Source organism: Etheostoma cragini, chromosome 6, assembly GCF_013103735.1.
Source record: "Etheostoma cragini isolate CJK2018 chromosome 6, CSU_Ecrag_1.0, whole genome shotgun sequence".
Classification (NCBI taxonomy): Eukaryota; Metazoa; Chordata; class Actinopteri; order Perciformes; family Percidae; genus Etheostoma; species Etheostoma cragini.
Window position 1 is genome coordinate 6,537,587 of NC_048412.1, and position 24,582 is coordinate 6,562,168.

At 40.3% G+C, this 24,582-nt stretch overlaps 1 protein-coding gene across 5 annotated transcripts in view; it reads right to left on the reverse strand.

Moving 5' to 3' along the window:
- grik2 (glutamate receptor, ionotropic, kainate 2) overlaps positions 1-24,582 on the reverse strand; it is a 254,762-nt gene that overhangs the window by 38,991 nt on the left and 191,189 nt on the right. For all 5 annotated transcript variants that reach the window (XM_034873461.1, XM_034873463.1, XM_034873462.1 and 2 more), the window contains 2 exons: positions 23,705-23,922; positions 4,581-4,806 (listed from right to left, as the gene is read on the reverse strand). In XM_034873461.1, the coding sequence (XP_034729352.1) occupies positions 4,581-4,806; positions 23,705-23,922 (444 nt within the window). The remainder of the gene's footprint in view (positions 1-4,580; positions 4,807-23,704; positions 23,923-24,582) is intronic.

The following is a 24,582-nucleotide window of genomic DNA, read 5'->3' on the forward strand; positions in this document are numbered from 1 at the left end:
CTGCCCCCCGCCCCCTCTCTCTCTGTGTCTCTCTCTTACTCACACACACACACACACACACACACACACACTCCTATAGCTGGTGTGGAAATAAAAAAAATTAAATAGAACCCCAAAACAAAAAATCACACTGATAATAAAAATAAAAAGTTTAAAAAAAAAAGTTATATTGAGTATGAAAACTCTTGTTCATTACATTTTACTTCATAATTGCAACGGCATGTGTTGTATTCATTGTTGCAAAACCTTCTGTAGATAGTTTGTTTGTTACCATGACAACACCATTGATCTGAAGCTTGATGCTGTCATGTAAATATTTTTCAAATCAGCAATAAATATAACAATTTTTGATCAACTCATATCAATTGCATGCTTAAATAACCCGCACAGGTTACAGCCCCTCACATTTCAAGAGAGACCGACCCACTTCCGGTTTAAATCTGACCACTTCCGGTTTAGGTCCCGCCCAGTCCGAGTACGGATCCGGATACAGATAAATCATGTGGTAAACAGATACAGATACAGATACAGATAATGCTGTACTCGCTCATCCCTAGTATATATACATATATATATATATATATACACAACGGTAAAAGAAGCACACATTGGCTTTTGCCGCTCTAGCCGCTGGCCACTCCCTCTCTACCACTGCACACTGAGAAACGTTAGCTCCGTGATTGCTGGATATACCAAACTAACTTTTCTTCACTTTCCTGGAGCACGGGCGGAGAGCTGAAAGGAACATTGAGACTGTTGGAATAAGGTTGGCAAAAAAAGGCGCTACGCTACACAACAAGCCATTTGCCAACACTAAATATCAAACAAAAATCAGACACTACATAGTATTAAGTTGCTGTGAGATGTACATTCACCACTTCTACCCAGAGGCAGACTATGAAGTCATCTCGGATTATTCCTTCAAAGCGCTGTGCAATGTGAGAAAATCTCAGCCCTCAACCGGGCAGACACAGCACTTTTATCACCTCCCTACCCCGGGTAATTAAGTCTACTGCTAACTAATAACATTACCGTCATATCCCTTACTTCACCGTTAACCATCAAGCCATTAAACCTGCATGGAAAATAACACCTCTGCTGAAATTTAAAATTTGTTAACGATCATACAACACAAGACAATACCGTCTCTCTCTTTCTCTCTCCCTCTGAGCGCGCACACACACACACACATACACACACACACACACACACACACACACACACACACACACACAGAGTAGTAGTTCTGGTGGTTGATTAACGCAGATATGTGCTGATTAGCTCTCATAACGGGCCGGGTGGGTAGCACACTGCCATGAGTCCATGAGGCTAATGTCTGATTACACCACATTGTCATTGTGATATTTTGTGATTACATTCATAATCTGCAACGTTCTCTATCAGGTAAATCAGTAAGTTAGTAGTAGGGTATATGGTGAAGATGCTCATGAAGTGGTTCTTAAAGGTCATTCTGTAGGTCGTTTTGGGGTACAATTTGGTTTGGATGAATTCTACAAGCGGCAATACTAAAGGCCAAGCAATCGGCCCGTTCCAAACAGGCACATTTTCAACGGGCACTGTACTAGTTGTTTATGATAACTACTGCAGTGAAAATGAGACACTGTTGTGAATTGCGACAGTATGGGCTGTAGTTTTTGTATAATAGCTGGCAGGCGCTGATAAGATTTCTTTTCAACATGTAAATATGAACACAGGTGTTCTCTGGTGCCATTATCACTGTACTAGGATTACTGAAGACATTTACTTTACAGTGTTTTAAAATTTTGTTTGTGTATGTGCACCAATCACCAAGGCAAATTCCACGAGAGTGGCAATCACAGTATCTCCTTTCAAGAATCCTTTCTGATTATATTTTAATACGCTATGTGCACATTATACGCGGCTTTTGATTAATTATTATACACAGTTTCTTCTGCAGTGTGTTGGAGACTGACACAATGAAAACAGTTCACACAGCTCCGCAATAAATCACTTGAAGCTTCTTGCTCCACTTATCATCGTATTAACTCCCTCAGGACCATCCATTTCTGCCCAGTCTATCACCATCCTAAACACCAGGTAACCGGCTGCACGTGTCATGTTTCTTTTTTTTAACGAGTGCCAGCCTCGAGCTCCACTATTTTAATTACCATAGCCTACGGGAATGTGGGACTGTGATGGACAGTGTTGCGGCTGTAAGCAGTTGAAAATAACGCGGCCACAAGGGACACTGAGAGATGATCAACCCTATGACATGCTTAAGATTCAAATTCAATCATGTATTCCTTTACACGTAAAATACAACTAGCACAGCAGTTGTCAAATGCAAAATGACTTTGTGATGCGAATACTAAGTGTGGTCAACAGAAAGCATTTTTTTCCAGGCTCACCCCCTCTCTGTCAAAGCCCAAAAACTAGATCAACAGGGGAAGCAAACAAAGATAAAAGACTTCCGCCCCAACCCTGGTGAACACGCCCACCACCTACAATGTCAGTGCATAATATAGTAATCAGTGAATAACATAAATGAGACCACAAATATTAGTGCTGGGTACAGCATTCAATACTTTTAAGGGGACCGACCGAATAGTCTCTTAAGTACCAAGTATTGAAAAAAGCCTCATCATTCAACACCTAAGGAGTCGGTCTCATCAGCATCAGCCTGTAAGTATGCTGCATGCTTCTACCAAGATCTAATAATGTTAGTGGTCATAAAGACAGGCAAGATTTCTGTGGTAATGTGTAATTTATTTTTGTTTTGTAAAATTGATATCAAAAAGAGTATTGTTAAGGAACCGGTGTTGAAATCACAGTATTGATATTGTTACTGTATAAACATATTTTGAACGATACCCAGCCCTATTAAACATACAGGAGAAACGTGTCTCTTACAAACATCACAATGCAATAGAGATCCTTCAGGTTCAATAAAAAGGTTTAAAAATAATTTCTTTGCCTAGTCCAAGACATCAATAAGTGTTCTCTCAGGAAAACTCTCTACAGGATATCCACAATGTCAGTGTGCCATGACGGAGAGAGCTCCGTGACTAAAGGGAAGGAAAAGAGTGGATGTGATAAGGAGTGATAGGCCACGATTGCCAAAAAAGCCTATAATGCACCGACCTATAATAATAATAATAATAATAATAATAATAATAATAATAATAATAATAATAATAATAATGCCTTCTTTGTGACACCACCCTGTGCCAAAATGTGCCAAAGGTGCACCAAGGAAGTGATCCAAAGTATGTTTGGCGTGCTTCCGGTCAACTTGTGGCCCACACTGGTTAAGGAGGGGAACAAAAGCTATGATTTACTTGTAGATGTGCCACTTTAATATCAGACAAATCTGACTTTCTTTCTCATAAATTTCCGACTTTAATCTTATAATATAATTTTTAAACATTAACTCCCAATCTTCTTGCCATGATTTGGACACTAAATCAAGTTGAAGACAGACATTTAGAACATCCAGCTCTGACCTCAACACCTGTACCTTTCACTGCTACTGTTGGTCAGAGTACAACTGTTTCCTACATGCTTCCATCATCTGAGCCAACACATCATTAACCTTTGGTAGAACAGGCTCATTGGTCTCACTTTCTTTTATGGGTTTGTAATTTTAGAATAGATCCAAACAATTTCCAAGAAGTGCCATGAAAGGACTGTGTCATTTCTTATTGATTATAGTGAATAATAGTCTGAATAGTCTTTCAGCCAGCTGTACCCAAGATATAGTATTTTAAAATAAAAGTGTGGCTATAAATTTATACCAATAAATAAATTAATTAATTAATTAATAATGAAACTGATGTTTTGGTGAGTTGAAATCAAACTTTTCTTTCAAGGAAAATTCCATTTCCCCTTTAATTAGTACTGAATTAAATAGTTCTTCATTTTGGAAATGAATTAGAATTGATTGACCCTTAAAGTAAAGTGTCCTAACACCAGATTACCAAATGTGTTGTGTCTAATTTTGCATTCAGTGCTTTAATGCTTTTAAAGTTGAAACACACCAAAGTACATTAAAAACACATGACTACACATGGCTTATGCATGGACTCATGAGGTTGTTCAGACTCAGCGCACCAAAAGGCATTGACACAGCAAAATAGTGGTTAAACGTGGCTCCCATGACAGCTACCAAGGGCAAAAAGGAGCTCAATTTAAAGAAAAGACAGCTGCATCCTGTTGTTGCCGGCTACAGCGCCACTAACTAAACGCAATTAACTTTGAGTAGACGTCAGTTTTTGAATCCATATGTATATATCCCTGCCTCTGCTGAATTCTTCACATCCCGGTGGGGACAAAATGGCGCTCTCAGGCTTGTCAGCGCTGTGTTTTATGTTGACACCAGGTTGTGCTATTTCATTTCGAGATTATCTTCCATTGAATAAGCTGGCCGAGTGGACACTATGTCCATGATGTTGGGAGGGGGATTTAATTCTTGCAAAAAACAACCCTCCCTGCGCTTTTTTTCACAACTCGCACCCAGCACATGTAGGATCTGTTACAGGCATAAGAGTTTATGCTTTCCCTCAGCGAAACACGGTGTGTTATAACTGTAGCATACATACCCATTGGCGTGCCAACCCCGTAGGCTTTAGAGTCAATGAGGCCTCCAATCTGGGTGAGGTTGCAGTTGCGCTGGGTGACAAACTCTATGGTGGTGGACTCCATGAGGAATGCGTAGTCCGAGGTGAGCACGCGGCGGATACCTTCTTCCATGTTCTTTACCATCACCGAGTGCTTTCGACTGCTCATGAACTCCCACATCTTATCATATGTAGAGATCTTGGTTTTCTGCAAGGAGACACAGAATGGCAATGTGAGTAAAAAAATAAATCCTGACTTAGACACAAGGAACATTGTGTGGCAACAATGCATTTATGGTAAAAGCCACACTGTGTTTTGATGAATTTGATGTTCTGGGTTGGAAGTCAATGAAGAATTATTTCTGTCTCTGAAATAAAAATATTCTGAGCCACTAAAAGAAACAATTAGTGGCAGAGCAATCAAATCCCACATTTTGATGTATATGTATGTGTGTATGTGTATATGTATGTATATATATGTAGTACCATTTTATACAGCTCTATCAAGGACTGCATAGCTACTTGTATTTAATTATGCTCGCAATTGCATTCTGCCTGAGGAGAAGCAGACAAACATGTTACATGGCAGCGGCAGATTATTATTTATTTTTTACGATTGACAATTTTTATTTAACTTTTACTCAACATGTAGTGTGATTTTTGTACGATCGTATATATCTGCTGTGCTGCTGCTGTCACCTATAGTTAGGATCAGCAGCGGTGTTGTCAGTAGCGGTGTGCCTCACTTTTTACACCTGTAATCACAGAGAAAAATCCAAGAGCACATTACTCTCCAGGGGAGCAGATTTGAAGGCCCTTTTGAAGCCATTTTAAACCTAATTAAGTCACATCTTCTAGGTCCTGCCCGCCATTATTGTGTGTAATGACTTTTTGTGGCTGGTCGATATTTTAGATCAACTGGGTGATTTGTGGAGTGCCTATCAGAATCTTTTCGAAGTCACCCTTGACAAATCAGGCGATTGAGCATGCAAGCTTCAGACTGCTGATAAGGCGAGAGCGGTGGCTGTGAATACACGGAGAGTCAGATAACCACCTACACTCCAAGTCAGGCAGAGAGCCGTGGAGGGCTTCCCAGAGCCTTCTCATGGGGATCTAGAGCTGATTGCACTTAAACCATTTGAGAGATCTTGGAAAATGCAACGGGTACACCAGTGAATAGCTGTCAAATTGAAATAGTAAACAAATCCAAACTAATCCATCCGTAGCATTGCATAATGTGTAATGTCCTTTTTGTTCAGTCAAACTGAATCAGAATATTCTAAATCCTGCAATAACTAAAAGAAATACCAGGTAAAAAAAAAAGCTCTCTGCTGTCTGATCCTCTGTCTGATAACGTTTCCCTGGGCCTGCCTCTGTTGGAGAATGCTGTCCTCCTTTTTTCCGTTTCCTGTATCTGTAAAATCTGCTAGTTAATCCTGTCATCAAATCAAAGTGGCTGTAGATTAGCAATGCTTCACATTTTGTAGATTTTAGTCACGCATTTTGTTGGATTTTTCACACAAGCTGAAATGTTAGGCAGCGGTGAGTCATGGGGGGGGGGGGGATTGGGAGGAAAGAGACAGCCGAAACCACAATCAGCCGTAGTTAGATCAACATGGCGAGTGAGTAATCCGCTCTATTACTACTTGAGTGAATATTTACACTGTGTATTAACTGGTTTATGTCATGTAATTGCATAAACAAAGACACATTTAAGATTGAAAGAGATATGCCGTCTGATCGCTCTGTTTGTAAGTATATGAGCTTTCAATGCAAAGTCAATTGGATAGTGGGTCATGAAGGCAAAAATATTCAACATTCAACAGTACTAAATATGACAAATTTTACACAAGAACATGATCAATGTCATATGTCATAGTCATATACACACACCTATAGGATTATTATGAACACCATACTAATACTGTGTTTGACCCCCTTTCACCTTCAGAACTGCCTTAATTCTACGAGGCATTGATTCAACAAGGTGCTGAAAGCATTCTTTAGAAATGTTGGCCCATATTGATAGGATAGCATCTTGCAGTTGATGGAGATTTGTGGGATGCACATCCAGGGCACGAAGCTCCCGTTCCACCACATAGCAAAGATGCTCTATTGGGTTGAGATCTGGTGACTGTGGGGGCCATTTTAGGACAGTGAACTCATTGTTATGTTCAAAAAACCAATTTTAAATGATTCAAGCTTTGTGACATGGTGCATTATCCTGCTGGAAGTAGCCATCAGAGGATGGGTACATGGTGGCCATAAAGGGATGGACATGGCCAGAAACAATGCTCAGGTAGGCCGTGGAATTTAAACAACTTGGTTAATGTTAGTCAAAAATGATGGACCTGGCTAAAGATTGAAAGAGCAACACCACAATCGGTTGTGCATTGTGGTGCTGTGAGCTAAATACTAACATGCTTGCATTTTGCATTTTGCATTATGAAGGAAAATATGGTGCAAAAGTGATAGAGCGCAGATGCGATGTGAGCACTTGTAACATATAACTTGAGAGCTTGTGAAAAAAATCTGTACTCGTGTTTTTTTGTTGTTTTCACTTGAGTCACTTTTCCAGTACAACCACAACTCAGTGATTACAACCTCTCGAATCTGTCGCTGCAGTGTGCTCTCTCGCATCACACAACGGCGAGTCCGCGCTCTCGAGTTTTGCAACACTTCTTGCGATACTTTTGGTGCAGAACTAATTTGTACCTGTGGACTTAGTCTGTGGAGCTCTGAGCCAACAGGACGGCCGGGGACAGCAGGGTTTCTATCGCCAGATGAGGGACAACTCTGTCCGGCTTATTTATGTAGCATGAAAGCTAGCGTTAGCTAACTAGCAGCCAGCCCACTTCTAAATACAATACCTTTTAATTATCTCAATTGTATTTATTTGTAAGTGTGCTTATTGGTTAGTTTGCTAACGCTAGGTCAAGTCTAAGTCGGCAGCGGAGCTTTCTAGCGATGTTTCCACACTGGCCGAGCCTCACTGACCGCGGTCCGTCTTCGGCTGCAGGACCTGGAGCTCACCGCCAGTGTTTCATTTGTACTGTTATAAGTGTTGAGATGATTAAAAGGTATTTACAGTATTTAGAAGCGGGCTGGCTGCTAGTTAGCCAAAGCTAGCTAACTATCGTCCTGTTGGTTCAGAGCTCCACAGACTAAGTCCTCAGGTACAAATTAGTTTGCACCAAATGTATCGCAAGAAGTGTTGCGAAACTCAAGAGCGCAGACTCGCCGCTGTGTGATGCGAGAGAGCACACTGCAGCGACAGATTCGAGAGGTTGTAATCACCGAGTTGTGGTTGTACTGGAAAAGTGACTCAAGTGAAAACAACAAAAAAACACGAGTACAGATTTTTTTCGCAAGCTCTCAAATCATATTCTACAAGTGCTCACATCACATCTAGGACTACGGATTTTTTTACAAGCTCTCAAGTCATATTTTACAAGTGCTCACATCGTATCTACGCTCTCTCACTTTTGCACCATATTTACCTTCATAATTTTCTGTCATATCTATAATTTCACAATGTAAGATGGTCATGTTAAACATGGCTAAAGATTCAAATAAGGAGGTAAACATATTTGAAGGTATCCATGTGAGCCAACATTTTTGATTTCATTCCGTTTTGAAAATTTGTATTTTCTATATGGTCCAATTGTGTTCAAAAGTCCAGAGTCCTTTATCTGTAATTTTTCATGGTAAAAAAAGGCTTTTACTCCCACATTCTTCCTATAAAGTCCCACTAAACAGTCTCCGGCTGCAACGGACTGTGCTGTGACAGCAGAGCACAGATGTGGAGACTCCGGAGATCCGGAAACACTGACCTATCAGAGCAGACTGGGCTTTGTTTGGGAGGGGGGCTGAAAGGGACAGGTGCTCTAACAGAGAATCTCCGACCCAGGGTTAATACACGTGCAGCAGCCATGGGCATTATGAGAAAAAAATGTGATTTTGTTAAAGCATGCAAAACCTGGTCTAGTAGAAACACAAAATACAGTATGGTATGAACTTTAAAAAGGTGTATAAAATATGTCTTTTTATATCAGTGTTCAAATTACAATGTGACTTTTGGTGAATGAATAGCTACATGCAAAGGTTACTTGCAACAATAAAAAACAGCAACATATGATGTAAAGCATTTAATCAAAGATCCAAAATAACCAGAGTTAATGGCCAGATCAGTGTTTTGGAGACAATACATGTGTCATGAATAAAGAATAAGAACCCTGGACAGCTTTAGGAGGGGAAGGAGAGAGACAGAGACCTAATTAAGACCTCATTGTTTTTGGCATTTTAGGACTTTATTTTTGACAGGTTAGGACAGCTTAGACATGAAAGGCGAGAGAGGAGGATTGACATGAAGCAAAGGGCTGCAGGTCGTAGAGGACTGAGCCTCTGTGTATGGGCTCGCGCTCTACCCGTTGAGCTTAAAATGTACCAATACTCTTATTTTTTATAAGTTGTTGTCAAAAGGTCAGCTGTTTGTAGCAGTGTGTTAGTGATGCCAAAAACGGCACAGGATGAAGCAGTCTGAAGCAGTGTCACAGTAATCGGGTGCTGTAATTTTTATTACAGAAAACCTTTGACTACTAGAACAGGCATTACAGGTTCTACAGTACGCATTTGTTCATAATGCAGTAATGCTATGAAAACAGCAGAAATTTGTTACAGTGTATCCATTTCTAAAATCTAAAATCGATCAGCCTTAATTAGTTGTGTAAATAACATTCAGCAATCTTCAGGGAGGTTAAAGTTATAGTGCGTAGTTTAGGTCTTCCCATGAGGAATTCTGTAATGACAACAAAACTGTTGGCTGTTCTGAACATAGCCATACTGGGAAATACAGGGAGCGTTATGTGGAGCTGATGTGTTGGTAGCTCAGCCCCGACATCACAGGAAAGGGGAGATGCTGCAGTGTGATGATTAATAACACCGACATGTTAAAAAATGTTTAGATAAAAGAACCGGTAACGTCAGACGTTATTTCTTCAGCCCATGGGTGTATATTAAGAACTGGATACTGTGTTTTAGGCGAGAGTTGCTCAGTGGCGCATGCAGCGCCCCATAGAGCAGGCACACCAGAGGCTCTGTTAGACTTCCCAAATGTCACCAGACTAAAAGAATATTCTGACAGTTAAACAAGTCATTTCAAAGAAATGTGTCCACTAATTTCAGGGTCCAATGAAAACACTGATTGATCTGTGATTTTTGTATTTTGCCAGTTTAATATATACCTTGTATAGGCTGCTTTAATGTACAAGGTGTGACTGTCAGTGGTAAAGATAAACCTGACACTTTTTTAAAAGCTTCTTTTTTAACTGTACTTGAGTGATTTTCTCAATGTTATCTGCTATTTTGTCCACCCTATATGAATGTCTGCATGCCCTAACAATGAAGACCTTCTAATAAGCATTTAGAGCACAAGGGTTGACAAAGCATCCTTCTCAGAGTTGTTCCTCAGTATTTAAATTCCTAACACAAACCACAAACAAAGTGAAGTGAAGAAAAACCCCTGCAGGCCCTGTCAGATTGCTATACCACCCTTGCACAGAAAATGCAGCTTCAGATGAAAACAAGACACTAATTGTTCTATTTGCTTCATTTCTCTGAGCTGTGCAAGTAAAGGAGGGGAGTGGGTTTGGCTTAGCAAATACTTAAACATCACGTAACAGCTTACACTAGCTAAGGAGCCTATTTTCTGGCCAACAGTGCCGAGTCAACTAAATAACAAATCAAACTATCTGCGCTCCGAGACCTAAGGGAACAGGAAACAAAAGTGCACAGTAATCATCCCAGTTCTGTAAACTTAAAGAGGGCAGACTCATTTAACATATTAATGTTGTTAGAGATTCCAAGAGTATATTTACTTTGAGATTCATCAAGAAGAGCGTAGAGACTACTGCATGATCCTGTGAGAATCAATGTTACCACTTGCAAAGTTCTTTAAAGAAATAGTTTATTGAGTTAGTAAATTACATGTAGAGTCAGGAGATTAATCTATGATGGGGTGGGGGGACGGGAGTGAGTTTATGTCAGGGTTCAGCCTGGATCATGTTTTCCGTTGCATGGTTGCGTGTGAGCGTGTGTGTGTGTGCGTGTCTGCAGAGGCGGACTTACCATTAGGCAACGGTCAGCAATCGTTTTAGGCCCCAAGCTACCAAGGGCCCCGTAAAACACCTCCTAAACTTATGGTTACGATTTGTTGTCTTACTTTTCACCAATTAATTATATCTCTTAACACTGAAACGCTAAAGTGCTCTCCGATTGTTTAATTCATGATGAGAAACTCCCCCCTATCCCCACTACATTGGAGCAGCAAGAAGCCGGTGCTTGCGCTAGCAATGCTAACACTGATGAAGAGGAGCTAGCCACCGGCAGTGTCAGATAAAAAAGGACTGGAAAGGGGGAGAACAAGGGTTGTGGAGGGCCCCATGCCTGTGTTTGCCTCAAAATGACTAAATCCGCCCCTGCGTGTCTGTCCGCTGCTAATCTTGAGTACTACTGCACCCATTAGCCTTAAAGGATTTTTTTGCACATTCATGTCTGCTCAAGGACCTCTCTTAGTTGCTGTAATTCCCAATTGTTGAAAAACCTATTTTATTGAGTGCTCTGATTTATACTGTCAGTATGCTGACTCCTCTCTCCGCAAGTAATTAACAACTGCTTCAGTAGCAAAAGGCAGGCTAAAAACAAGGCTTTCCTCCTCTGCTGCAGGCCACAATTTGGGCTTTACAGTGGCTCACAAACTGACATCCTTAGAAAAGTTTGCTCTTATTTAAAACCCAGAGCATATGCATTAATTCCATACTCGCTATGTTATGATCCACTAAAGTTAGGCACAATACTAGATTAATAAATCCCTGTGTTTGTTATCAATCCCTTCATCTTGACTGAAAGGGAGCCAGAGGGACAATTGAGTGAGATAAAACTAATCTTTGTTTGGGATGGGAGAGGGAGACACGCCTGGGGGAAATCTGTGTGCCCTTTTCTAGTTATACCCTGTGTTGAAGACCCTGTGACGATGGTTGCAGACTTGTTGGCCTTCTGTCTGACAATACGCCAAACACTACAGTTTGAAAAACTGTAAAAACTTCAGGGAATAGGGCATATCTTAGTTGTGAACACTACGTACAGTATATAGACCCAAAGGTAGGTGGAACATTGCATAGGTTTACTTTGTATATATATAAGGAAGGACTTTCAACCAGGAAACGTTATTTTGGTGCCTAAGCTTAACTGTTATCACCGCATGACGCTCACTTCTTGTCAGTTAAATTCAACTGCCACAGACCCTCGAAGGACCGCCACCTCGCGGTTCTCTGTAGCCAGCTCCCTATCACCTTCCCTCAGCTTAACCCAACTACCAACTTCTGCTGTTACGGCAGACAGTTTACAGAGCTCTTTAGCCGGTCGCTTGATTTCATAAGATATAATCCATAACTTCTCGTATGATTTCATAGAAACCCATTCATGTGAATTTGTTGTACACATAGGAACGCTAATCGTTGCTGCCTCTAGTGGTCGGAAGTATTAATAACTCCTATCACTACAAGAGAGTGGTGTTCACGTGTGTTGTATGGGCTGATATATCATTGTTTTGCTGCTGTTGTACACACAATGTGTGTGTGTGTGTGTGTGTGTGTGTGTGTTTGAGAATCTGCTTTTGTGTCTGTTCTGATTTTCATTTGAAATATTAATTATTGATCTACTGATCCACACTGTCACAGCAACACTAAAAGAATACTGTATACATTACATTCAAAAGATAACTGAAGGAGACATTTAAAAGTAATGCAAAAGTTACCTTCCCAAGTAACTTGCCCAACACGGTGCATTAGCAACAATATGACAGAGCTTTTGGGGTGTTTGTGTCTGACTTTGGATGCACTGACTTTAGGAACTGAAGGTGTGTGATTCATAAGAAACCAAGGTTTTACCGGTTCAGTATTCTTGAAAAGCCCTTGTCAGGCTGCTGTAATAGGCTCCCCTGTCTGTATAAGGCTAACTTCCTGATCCCGTTGTACTTTTGAGGCAATGCATCATGCAGAAACCTAAGGTCATTTTTAAAATTCAATGTCCATCTGGTTTTATTTTCTGAACAAGCTTATAACATTTTTTTCAAAACTGGGCTTTCAGAATATCTGTGCTGTACTGAAGTCACTTGAATGTTAAAAATGTCTGTAGGACCTAAAAGACAAATAAATAAATAAATAAATAAAATGGAACATGAATCTCAAAAATATGTATTGATATCACACACAGAGCAATGAAAGCTAAGCCAATCGCCCTCCTAAAACACTTTACATATGTCTTGGGGGTCACGCTGTGAAGAAGTTAACATTATAACTTATACAGTTGACAAAATATATACATTTTTAAAGATGCTTTTGCCATCATGACATTAACTTATGCCAATAATCACAATAATAATGTCATATTTATTGATATAACAGACACAGCAATACTACCCAATAATTAGTGTTGTCATAAACAGTTCTCCTATATACTTGGAGGAGTCATCCAGTGCAAAAATAATCATAACCATGAGCTACAGCAAGTTAGAAATATAGCAGCCCCCCCCGCACTCTTTCCTACCCTGCCTCTGTCCTCTCTCGTGTATCAAGCGCATCATCCCAATAAGCTTTAGCTTTGTGATTTAATCACCATGCTGCAGGTGTTCCTCCCATTTGTCTTATGGCTAATGCAACAACAATGCAGGCTTGTATAGCCTGGGGACACGGAGCTTAGTGCCACGGCCATGTAAAGGGCTTCAGTCTCTGCCAGCATTCACCATATTATACACACAAGGTGTAAAACCAACAATGCCTTTAATAAGAGGGGATTTTATTGGCTAACAAGCAAGCCACAGCAGTGGTGTGTTTGCTTATTCAATTATTCAATGTTATTGTAGTGACAGTCCATAGGGAATGTCCCTGCTCGGGAGACGAGTGACACACCTTATTGCTTCGGAGACTATCCCGTGCCGACATTTTCATAATTAGCCACCATTAGAGCTGTATTTTATAGCAGTACTCGATAATTACCCCAAACAGTAGGTATTTTGTCATTTTTTCCCCCTGGCTTTGAGTTGAGATCGTGATGCGTGCACACATCAGCCACGAGTGTGCTGCACTCGATCAACTAAGACTGATGATAATCAAAACGCTCCATCCATCATCACAACAGCGCGTTCTAAACACCTCAGACAGGATGTGTGGACAGAATATGTTAACTCAGTGGAGGACAAATGCCCTCTGCATCTGCCGGGACTGATTATTACTCAAACAAAGAAAAAGCAAAGGCCTAGATGTTACAGAAAGAGGCAACCAGTGGATCTCATGGTAAAATCTGCTGTTCGGTGGATATGATCTGTTTATTAATTGTATTTATATATTTGTATCATCCTTGTAATATATTAGTTTTTTTATGACCAATATGTGATTATATGTGAATGAATTTCACTCTTTTCTTTAAAGACACCATTGATTAGTGTCACTTAAGTTATTCAAACTGCGAAGATTAATTCAATTCAATTCAATTCAATTTTATATATAGTATCAATTCATAACAAGAGTTATCTCAAGACACTATACAGATAGACCACACTCCAGAATTTACAAGGACCCAACAGTTCTAGTAGTTTCCTCCAGAGCAAGCAACAGTGCGACAGATTAAAAGTTAGTATTTTCTTTATTGGTGTTTGATGCTAGTGTTTTTACTTTTGGTGTGTTCTGAGTTCCGGTGTGTGTTGTCTCATGGTGGCTGATAGTGTTGTGCAGCGATAACAACTTGCTCTTAAATACCTCAAAGACCAAGGAGCTCGTAATAGACCACAGGAGGAAGAAAACAGACATTCCTCTACTAATCATCATCAGGGATTATGGTGGCAGACTTCCACTTCTGGGGCGCCCGCATTGAGGAGGGCCTGATCTGGAGCATGAACACCTCTGCTAAAAGCTGAGATACTAAAAAAGGCCCAGCAGATGTATTTCCTGAGAGTACTCAGGAGAAACAACATCACATGAAGACTGCTGGTGTCCTTCTACCGAGCCTCCATAAGGAGCATTTTGACATACTGCATGTGCATGTGGTACATCTGCACAGTGGCTCAGAGGAAAGCGCTTCAAAGAGTCATTAACACCAAACAGAAGATCGTCTGCTGCCCTCTCCTTACACTGGAAGAACTACACAGTTCCCGCTGTCTCATAAAAGTCCAGAACATTCTAAAGGAAACCTCCCACCCAGGCCACTCCCTGTTCAAACTGTTACCGTCAGGCAGATGGTACAGATCCATCAGGGCTAAAACAAATGGATTCAAAAATGTGTTTACCCAAATGAAATAACTAAAATCAAAGCTGCAAAATTGAACTGAACTGATAATCCATTGAGGCATTGCGCAATACAGTTTTCCTAAAGTCTTAGAGCACCAACACACCTACACAACACAAACACAACTGGCAAAACGGTTAACTTTATGCTCCAAATCACACATTGTAAACTAAACACTAATTTACAAAATACAATAACACAATCCAGTGTGTCTACTCAAACACTGCAAACATGTCTCAAAATCAAATAATTCTTCCAAAACACCAACATATGTTCTCTCCCAACAGGAACATTAAGTCTGTCACAGCCCAACGACATAAAAACCCTAATATCAGGGGGAACTACAAAAACTTCATTATTTATGTCATATATTTATTATCTATTGTATTTGTATACAATAGATAATAGTATATTGTATTGGCCATAGATTGTGTTTTACACTGTAGTTTCTCTTGAAGCCTCTCTACATTTTTGTTTTGTTGGGTTTAGTAAATACTGCATTTTGGTTCTTTTGCTGCAAAAATTCAATAAAAAATGAATGAGCCATCAGAGCAGCTTTATACAGTAGAATGTGTCACTGCCTGATGTGAGTCGAGTGCAGATTTGAGTTGCGCATGCGTCATTTTGCAACAAGTAGCCTACAAGATGCTAACAAGAGACTTGTGTAATGTCAGTAGAGTAAAAAAGGAGCTACTTAACCAAGTTGGTTCACGGCTGGCTACAAGCTAGCATCAAACACAATAAAGGCTGTCATTATAATGCTGTTTGAGCTAACGACACTAAACAAACAATCATCGATAGCTACAACGTTTTTGAAATTATTCAGATCTTCTGTTATTTTTTGTAATGAGTTTATTATTTCATGGATTTCACAGATTTCAGTATGACAGTTTATGCCGTAAAGCAATGAAAAAGGAAACAGAGACAGAATTGTCCTGGTACTCGTCTTCCTCTACTTTGCGATTGAAAGAACCTCAACCCCTGAGTGTTTCCTAGATGAAAATCAGCTGTGATCAATCAACTGTTTCTCACATTTACCGTAACAATGGAATGCTTGTAAAACGCCGGGGCTATATTTGTGTTTCAATTTCCAATATGAACAGCTGTTCACTTTCACTTCAGCCTAAGTTTTAGAAGATGATGTTATCTGTGCTGACACACAGTGTGAAAGCATTTGCAAATTAGTCACTAAAAATCCATTGTTTTGGTCTTGGTTGAGTTTGTGTGTAAAAGATGTGTAAAAGAATTTTTTGTTAATTGCATGTGTTTTTGTGTCAAAGCAACACAAAATGTGTTAAATGTATAGCCTAAACAGACATATGTTGTGCTAACTGTGTTAACAGTTTAGGAAAGTTGTTAAAAGTATTAAAAATATTGTCATAGCAATCGTAAAAAAGTGTAAAGTGTGACTGTGTATGTAAGGATGCTCAGGCTGCTGTGTATATATGTAGGTATGAATGCCTGTTCATGCTGCTTTTGGATACTAAGTATCTTTGTATTCTTTTTATAATGACGCACTGCGGGGTCAGTAGGCTACTTTTGAAAATTTCGTTGTACAAGTGACAATGACGATAAAGTTATATTCTATTTTATTCTCGCGGCAAAGCTCTCGATCTACCGGGCAATTTTCGTTCCTACCTTCACCTATGGTCATGAAGGCTGGATCATGATCGAAAGAACGAGATCCAGGGTACAAGCGGGCGAAATGGGTTTCCTCAGGAGGGGGCTGGCGTCTCCCTTAGAGATAGGGTGACAAGCTCAGTCATCCGAGAGGAGCTCGGAGTAGAGCCGCTGCTCCTTCGCGTTGAAAGGAGCAAGTTGAGGTGGTTCGGGCATCTGGTAAGGATGCCTCCTGGGCGCCTCCCTAGGGAGGTGTTCCAGGCACGTCCAGCTAGGAGGAGGCCTCGGGGAAGACCCTGGACTAGGTGGAGAGATTATATCTCCAACCTGGCCTGGGAACGCTTCGTGATCCCCCAGTTGGAGCTGGTTAATGTGGCTCGGGAAAGGGAAGTTTGGGGTCCCCTACTGGAGCTGCTGCCCCCGCGACCCGAAACCGGATAGGCGGTCGAAGATGGGTGGATGGATATTCTATTCTCGCCTGTTTTGAGACGTGTGTTCAAACTTGTGTTGCTTGGAATGAGTTTTTGCAGCTGATGTGAACTGGTTGGCTCAGGTGACTGTTGGTAGTGCAGATTGTTAGTTTTGTGTATGGGGCTCCAGTTGCACCCACTGTTGTTAAGCCATCAAAAAAAAAAAAATTACTCTAATTAGTATTCAAAGATGATATAGACATCCAATGTGATAAAGAAAACTTGCCGCATAATGCTAGAGATTATTCAAGATTATAGAGGATTAGTCAAACTATTCTTTGTTTTAACAAGAATGCACCTTTACTGTTTTTCCCCCAGTCATTCCTTATGTTACTAGAAGAAAATACTGTAAAAATATATCTATAGAAGCAAACTGCTGTTTTAGATTCCTTCTTGTTTACCTTAAATATTGGTACATTATAAAATTACAAATGTCATGTGAAAGAATGTCACTCTTTCGTTAGTTCATTAGTGTGACATTACTTAGGTTATTCAAACTGTAAAGATATAAAGTTTGTAATTTGTGTATTAGTGTTTGATGGTAGTGTTTTTATTCTCAGAGTGTTCTGTGTGTTATCTCAGTGAGGATTGTTCACAGTGTTTCGCTGCTAGTGCTAGTGCTGTGAAAAAGTGTTAGCCCCCTTCCTCATTTCCTGTTCCTTTGCATGTTTGTCACACTTAAGTGTTTCCGGAACATCAAACCAATTTAAACAATAGTCAAGGACAACACAAGTAAACACAAAATGCAATTTGTAAATGAAGGTGTTTGTTATTAAAGGTGAAAAGAAATCCAAACCATCATGGCCCTGTGTGAAAAAGTGATTGCCCCCTGAACCTAATAACTGGTTGGGCCACCCTTAGCAGCAACAACTGCAACCAAGCGTTTGCGATAACGTGCAATGAGGCTTTTACAGCGTCCTGGAGGAATTTTTGCCCACTCATCTTTGCAGAATTGTCTTAATTCAGTTACATTAGAGGGTTTTCGAGCATGAACAGCCTTTTTAAGGTCATATCACAACATCTCAATAGGATTCAGGGCAGGACTTTGGCTAGGCCACTCCAAAGTCTTCATTTTGTTTTTCTTCATCCATTCGGTGGTGGACTTGCTGGTGTGTTTAGGATCATTGTCCTGCTGCAGAACCCAAGTTTGTTTTAGCTTGAGTACACGAACAGATGGTCGGACATTCTCCTTCAGGATCTCTTGGTAGACAGCAGAATTCATAGTTCCTTTTATCACGGCAAGTCTTCCAGGTCCTGAAGCAGCAAAACTGCCCCAGACCATCACACTACTACCACCATATTTTATTGTTGGTATAATGTTCTTTTTATGAAATGCAGTGTTGCTTCTACGCCAGATATACTTGGACACACACCTTCCAAAGAGTTCCACTTTTGTCTCATCGGTCCACAGAATGTTGTCCCAAAAGTCTTGGGGATCATCAAGATGTGTTGTGGAGAAATTGAGACGAGCTTTGATGTTCTTTTTGCTCAGCAGTGGTTTTCTCCTTGGAACTCTGCCATGCAGGCCATTTTTGCCCAGTCTTTTCCTGATGGTGGAGGCATGAACGCTGACCTTAACTGAGGCAAGTGAGGCCCGCAGTTCTTTGGACGTTGTTCTGGGGTCTTTTGTGACCTCTTGGATGAGTCGTCGCTGCGCTCTTGGGGTAATTTTGGGCAGCCGGCCACTCCTGGGAAGGTTCACCACTGTTCCATGTCTTTGCCATTTGTGGATAATGGCTCTCTCTGTGGTTCGCTGATTCCCAAAGCTTTGGAAATGGATTTATAACCCTTTCCAGACTGATAGATCTCAATTACGTTCTTTCTCAATTGTTCCTGAATTTCTTTGGGTCTCGGCATGATGTGTAGCTTTTAAGGATCTTCTTGTGGACCTTACTGTGTCAAGCAGCTCCTATTTAAGTGATGCCTTGATTGTGAACAGGTGTGGCAATAATCAGGCCTGGGTGTGGCTAGAGAAATTGAACTCAGGTGTGGACAACCACAGTTATAGTATGTTTTAACAAGGGGGGCAATCACTTTTTCACACAGGGCCATGATGGTTTGGATTTTTTTACATCTTTAATAATAAACACCTTCATTTACAAATTGCATTTTGTGTTTACTTGTGTTGTCCTTGACTATTGTTTAAATTGGTTTGATGTTCCGAAACACTTAAGTGTGACAAACATGCAAAGGAACAGGAAATGAGGAAGGGGGCAAACACTTTTTCACACCACTGTAGCTAACTAGTTGTTTCTCTAATCTATATTGAGGACGTTTCATTTACGGCATAGTTCCAGTGCTGACGCCGGATGTTCCACATTTTCAGCCTGATGCCCCTCCACTTTTGCTGTCTTTGTGTTGGCATTCTAAACTCTGGTTGATTCAGGAAACATCAGAGCTAGAACCGACAATCAAATTATATCCTGTATGTGTCAAGTAGTATGTGTGTACTGTATGTATATATATATACAGTATATATATATATATATATATATATATATATATATATATATATATATTAAAATGCTCATCACACACTCAACAGCTATTTCCATTTCAGAGCTTGCGTCCCTACGTGAAAATGTTAGACCCAACGAGTTCCTTCCTGAGGCTATTTTGCAGAACCTGCTAAGCACCTGCATCTGGTCAAGCGCTGCCCAAGACGATTGTGATTGGTCTAAAGAAATGTCAATTAATCTGAGCAAATTCTTCTCCTATCCCAGAATGCTGTGTGGACTAGCCAGACCTTCCTCCTCAGCGCTGTGGAGATAGGTCTGGCACAGCAAGACTGATGTGTCCTTGACAGAGGGAGGTGGAGAGAGCTCTATGTAATGGTATCTCCCCTGGAAAGACAATTTTAATAATATTGTGTAGCATAATGCAGTGCTAATAACAGCAGAAATCAATACATTCTTGTATCAAAACACCATGCACCTCAATTGTACAGACATCGTAAAACCACCAGAACATATTTAAAATTTCTGTAACCTGTACCTTCTTTGATTGTCTTCACAGAGTTCTTTGCAGTCTTCACAGCCGTTTCTTAAAACACAGTTTGCAAAAAATGTAGCACAAGTGCAGATTTAAGCTGTGAGTCCTGAAGTGTGCTCTGAAGTAGGATATGTCCCACAAAGCATTTTGATCCACTGTGTTGAAAGCATTTTAGTTTAGGTGTGATGTGAAAGAATACCAATTATATGGAGTGCCAGTTGGACCAAACACATTGTATTACTTTTATTTTCTCCTTTTTCATCACCATGAAACTTGTGAACTTGTGATATTTTGTGTTGTGTTTCATTTTGCTGTCTTTGTTTGGTAAGGAGATATTTAGTTGCAGCATTTTCTTTTTAGACAGCATTATGTCATTTTGTTGAAGGTAGAATAGTTTGGACCATATGTTTGCTATTTTGCTAAATGAAACATTCTCAATACTAACTATTGTGCATTTAAGCAATTAAGATAAACTGTAATCAGCAGGGGTATACCAACAGAGCCCGTATTGTGCAAACAAGTTGCACTAAAAGTGACCTGGGGCTGTACATTATGGCTGCAGAGGGACCTCAGCATAGGTAGGCTGATTAACAAGCACATATGCTGCTTCACACACCAACTGTTGTTTTCATTCATTTCTGTGGTGAAATGATAAAGAGACTGTGCAACTATCACCGCAGAAGTTTTCTAATGAACTGGTATCAGTATGTTTCAGTGTGAAGGCTTAACACACACAAACATAGTAATCACAGCCTTGTCCCTATGTGTGAACAGTAGCCGCGAATGCATGGGTGTCTATTGCCCAGATGGATGAAAACGAGGTGTGAAAAAAGCTAAATCTCAAAGCTGTCCCGATTGCCAGCGACGGATTGTAAGAGAAGCAAAAACAACTAAAAACAGAGGTGAGAACTCAAACTCGAAGCATAGAGAACTAATGCAGGGAAGTTTTCTAACGTGGCTTGATTACCAAAACATCCTTGATATGCAGCAGGTATTCTATACAATCTTACACTGAGGGGAAAACCAAGCAGAGCCTCGGTGGGAAAGGACTGTCACATGGTTCCGGTTTATTTCACTGGCTAAAAAAGGTAAAGTTCTGTTTGAGCATGGTGACGCAATTGCTCAGTGGCTAGCACTGTTGGCTCATAGCAAGAAGGAACTGGGTTTGACCACAACCAGGCATCCTGGGGCCTCTCCGTAAAGAGTTGCAGTCCAAACAGGTTAAGGTGAAGGGTAATTTGCACTGAGGTGTGAATGTGTTAGTCTATCTATATGTGTCCGTCCAGTGACAGATTGGTGAACAATTCCGACATAGGTTCAAGCTCCTCACGAGTCATGACCCTGAAAAGGGTTAGGTGGGTACAGAACACGGAATAAGATGCCTTATTAGATTGTGTGAAACTAGTCTTTGGAAATGTATAAAATAACTAACTATTATACACACAGCATACCTGGATTGGAGAAAAACGTGCTGTGGTTTATTGGTATTTCTTTAAACCAATCACAATCTTCTTGGGTAGCGCTAAGCCCCTGACACAATGACAGTGCCACAGCGAAATAGCCTCAGGAAGAAACTTGTTTTGGTGTACGTTGAAAAGTAGTTGTATAGTACTAGCTAGCTAACTAGCTAGCTGTCTGGATTTACCCTGCAGAGATGAGCTGCAGGAGCAGTTAACCATAGTCCTCATAAATCCGCCAGAGTTTACCTAACACAGAGGATTAATAAAACAAGATGAACTCTTCGGAAGAGGTAATTATCTTGTCATTTTTATGTCCTCTTTGTCTCCAACGCTGAATGCTGCTCTTGTGCTTTCTCGGCGGTGACATAAATCACTTGAGCTGCAAATGAAAATCATCGGACAACACCCATTTTCACCACTGAGAAGTACAGAGAGAGTTTTGTGGAGCTAGAAGCTTAGTACGCTTTGTATCAACTCAATGGATTTCTGTGTTACGGATGTTCATGTTGATAGACAAAATAGTTGAACTCTACAGCTTTACTATGGCTGGAACGTCAACTGGGCAAAGCGGTAAACAGCCTCTGAGCCCCAGACACTCAGTGGTCCCAAAGGTTTCTGATTCACTATGTTAACAGATTCTTTTGGTACTTTTAGTAATTAAAAATGTTCACCTATTAAGTACACAATCAATTAAGGCATGTTCTGCATTGTTACTTAATCTCGAGACCCTTTCTTGTTTAGTGGCCTTGTGTCAAGATCTATATTGAACGCCTTTGTTATTGGAGTTCACATTGTGCTCACAGAGAACACATTCCAGAGAAAAGTTGAGTTTCATCAAATTACCACGAACTCATTCACATTCACAGTCAAGTAGTAGAGTCATGTGTTGCAGTAATGTTCCAGCATAGAAAAACTGGTTGGTTTGTGGATCTCCAAAACATTAGACAAAACATTTTTTGACCTGATGATGGTATTGGATGAAATGTCAGGGAATGACCAATGCTTCTACAAGGATGTCTGTACCAAATTGTGCTTTAGTTAAACTAATAAATGTTAAATTATTTCACTGAAGAATGGCAAAATTTGACTAGCTAATGGCAATTCAGATCACCAGAATCATTCTATTCAATTCATTTTAATTCATCATAATCACAAGGACAGTATCTCTGGATATAGAAAATGTTATAGCAATTCTCCAATATTTTTCTCGATATTTCACCCTGAGGAAGAAGAACTCTTCATCCTTCATCGGGGTCACAGCTATTTCACTCCGAACAAAAGTGGTGAACCGACTGACATTCATGCATAGAGTCACACTACCAGTGTAGCTAAAAATTAAACGATTGATGATAAGTTTTAAAACCATTAGCTATAGGTGCTGCATGTGTCCCAGTACTTACCATGAACTATGATATCCACCTTACCATTTATTGAGGGCCACTCAAAACCTGTAAAACTGTGGCAATCGTCACTTGAAAATGACTTGTTGGTCATGCAAACAATAACTGTCAGAACACGTGAAAACAGCACAATAGCGTAAATATGACCAAGCTTTAAACGCATTTTGGAAGGTTAAAAAAAATGTACATGTTGAGTTTGGAGAACGTGTTGATGACTAAATTACTCGGGCAACATCATTTGTAATTTATAGGTTTGGGCTTGTACATTTAAACTGAAAGTACATGTTACAAAGTGGTTTTAAAAACACTCACCAGTTAGAGCAAGTCAAAACTGAATTTATACGGAAAAGTACGATCTAGTGATTTTGACCATCAAATTGAGAATACTTTTTTTTTTTATTATGAAAGTATTAAAGTAATTCCAAAGCACATTTAATCTTTCAACAAAAGAATAAACAATGAACAATTTTCAAATTACCTTTTGAACTATCAGAGTTTTTTTCTCCAATGAAATGTATACATTTGGTGTTAAGTAGAGCGAACATTGGAAAGGTTAAGTTGGTTAGAGTTTGATATTTATCAAATGTGAGGTTACTCACTAAGGACCAACCCTATGTGCATTTCATTAGTGTGAGTTGAAGTGAAGAGTTTTAGTGTCCCACAAAATAACCTTTCTATTTTAAGAAAGAAAAACTAACTGTATTACACTATAAATACAGTATTTATTATGCAGATTTGCCATATTATAGCTATATTGTGTATGTGTAACCCTCTCAGTGATAGAGAGCAATGAAACACTGATTTAATGATATGAAGCTGTAACTAACCTTGAAGAACGTCATGGTGGAGCCATCCTCTATCACCCCGTATTCTATCTTCGTCTGCTTGGCCAGGTCGTCAGCAGAGTCAATGGGCGACTCCATCCTCTCCACGGTGAGGAAGGCTGCCAGGTTTGCCGTGTAGGAGGAGATGATGATAAGCGTGAAAAACCACCAGATTCCTCCTACAATTCTGGTGGAGAGGGCTTTCGGCATGAGCTCAGATCCTGAACGAGAGGAGCAGAGGAGGCTGGTGAGGCTTGGTACAGCAATAGGCAGGGAAAAGGGGCAGCACCCAGGCCAGATTAGACCAGGCCAGACCAGGCCGGGCCAGGCTAGGCCTCTGCATCTCCTGCCTGGAGCACACACACTCACATACACACAAAGAGGGCAGAGTGGGCGGCGTCATGGTTGGACCTGGGGATCAGTATTTAGTGTTATGCCGACTTTGCACTAAGCGACTTTTCAAGCAATTCCATTGTAACAGACTATTTTCCAATGTCGGAATGAACTCAGAGTCTTGTTGGATTGCGCTCCGGTCGTCTCAATCGTTTGGTGTAAGGTGTCTTTTTCCCGTATTGACAATCCAACAAAATGTGTTAGGTGTTTGATATTATCGTAGGTCTTAAGTCTTGGTGGTGAAGTTAAACCATGTGAACATTGTCAACATCCAAAGGGTACCCTTCCTCCCTTCTTCCCAACAGGAAGCAGAAAAACAATCAGAGCCAGTTGTTGCTAAGCAAAGAGGGGAAATTACCAATTTTCAACCCCTCGTAATTGTCTCATCCAACCAGAGTTTTACCAGCGGATAAACGCAGAACCCTGGGTACTGCCACCATTCATCTGCATGTACAGAAGAACACAAAATCATCAAAATGTCCCTTAAG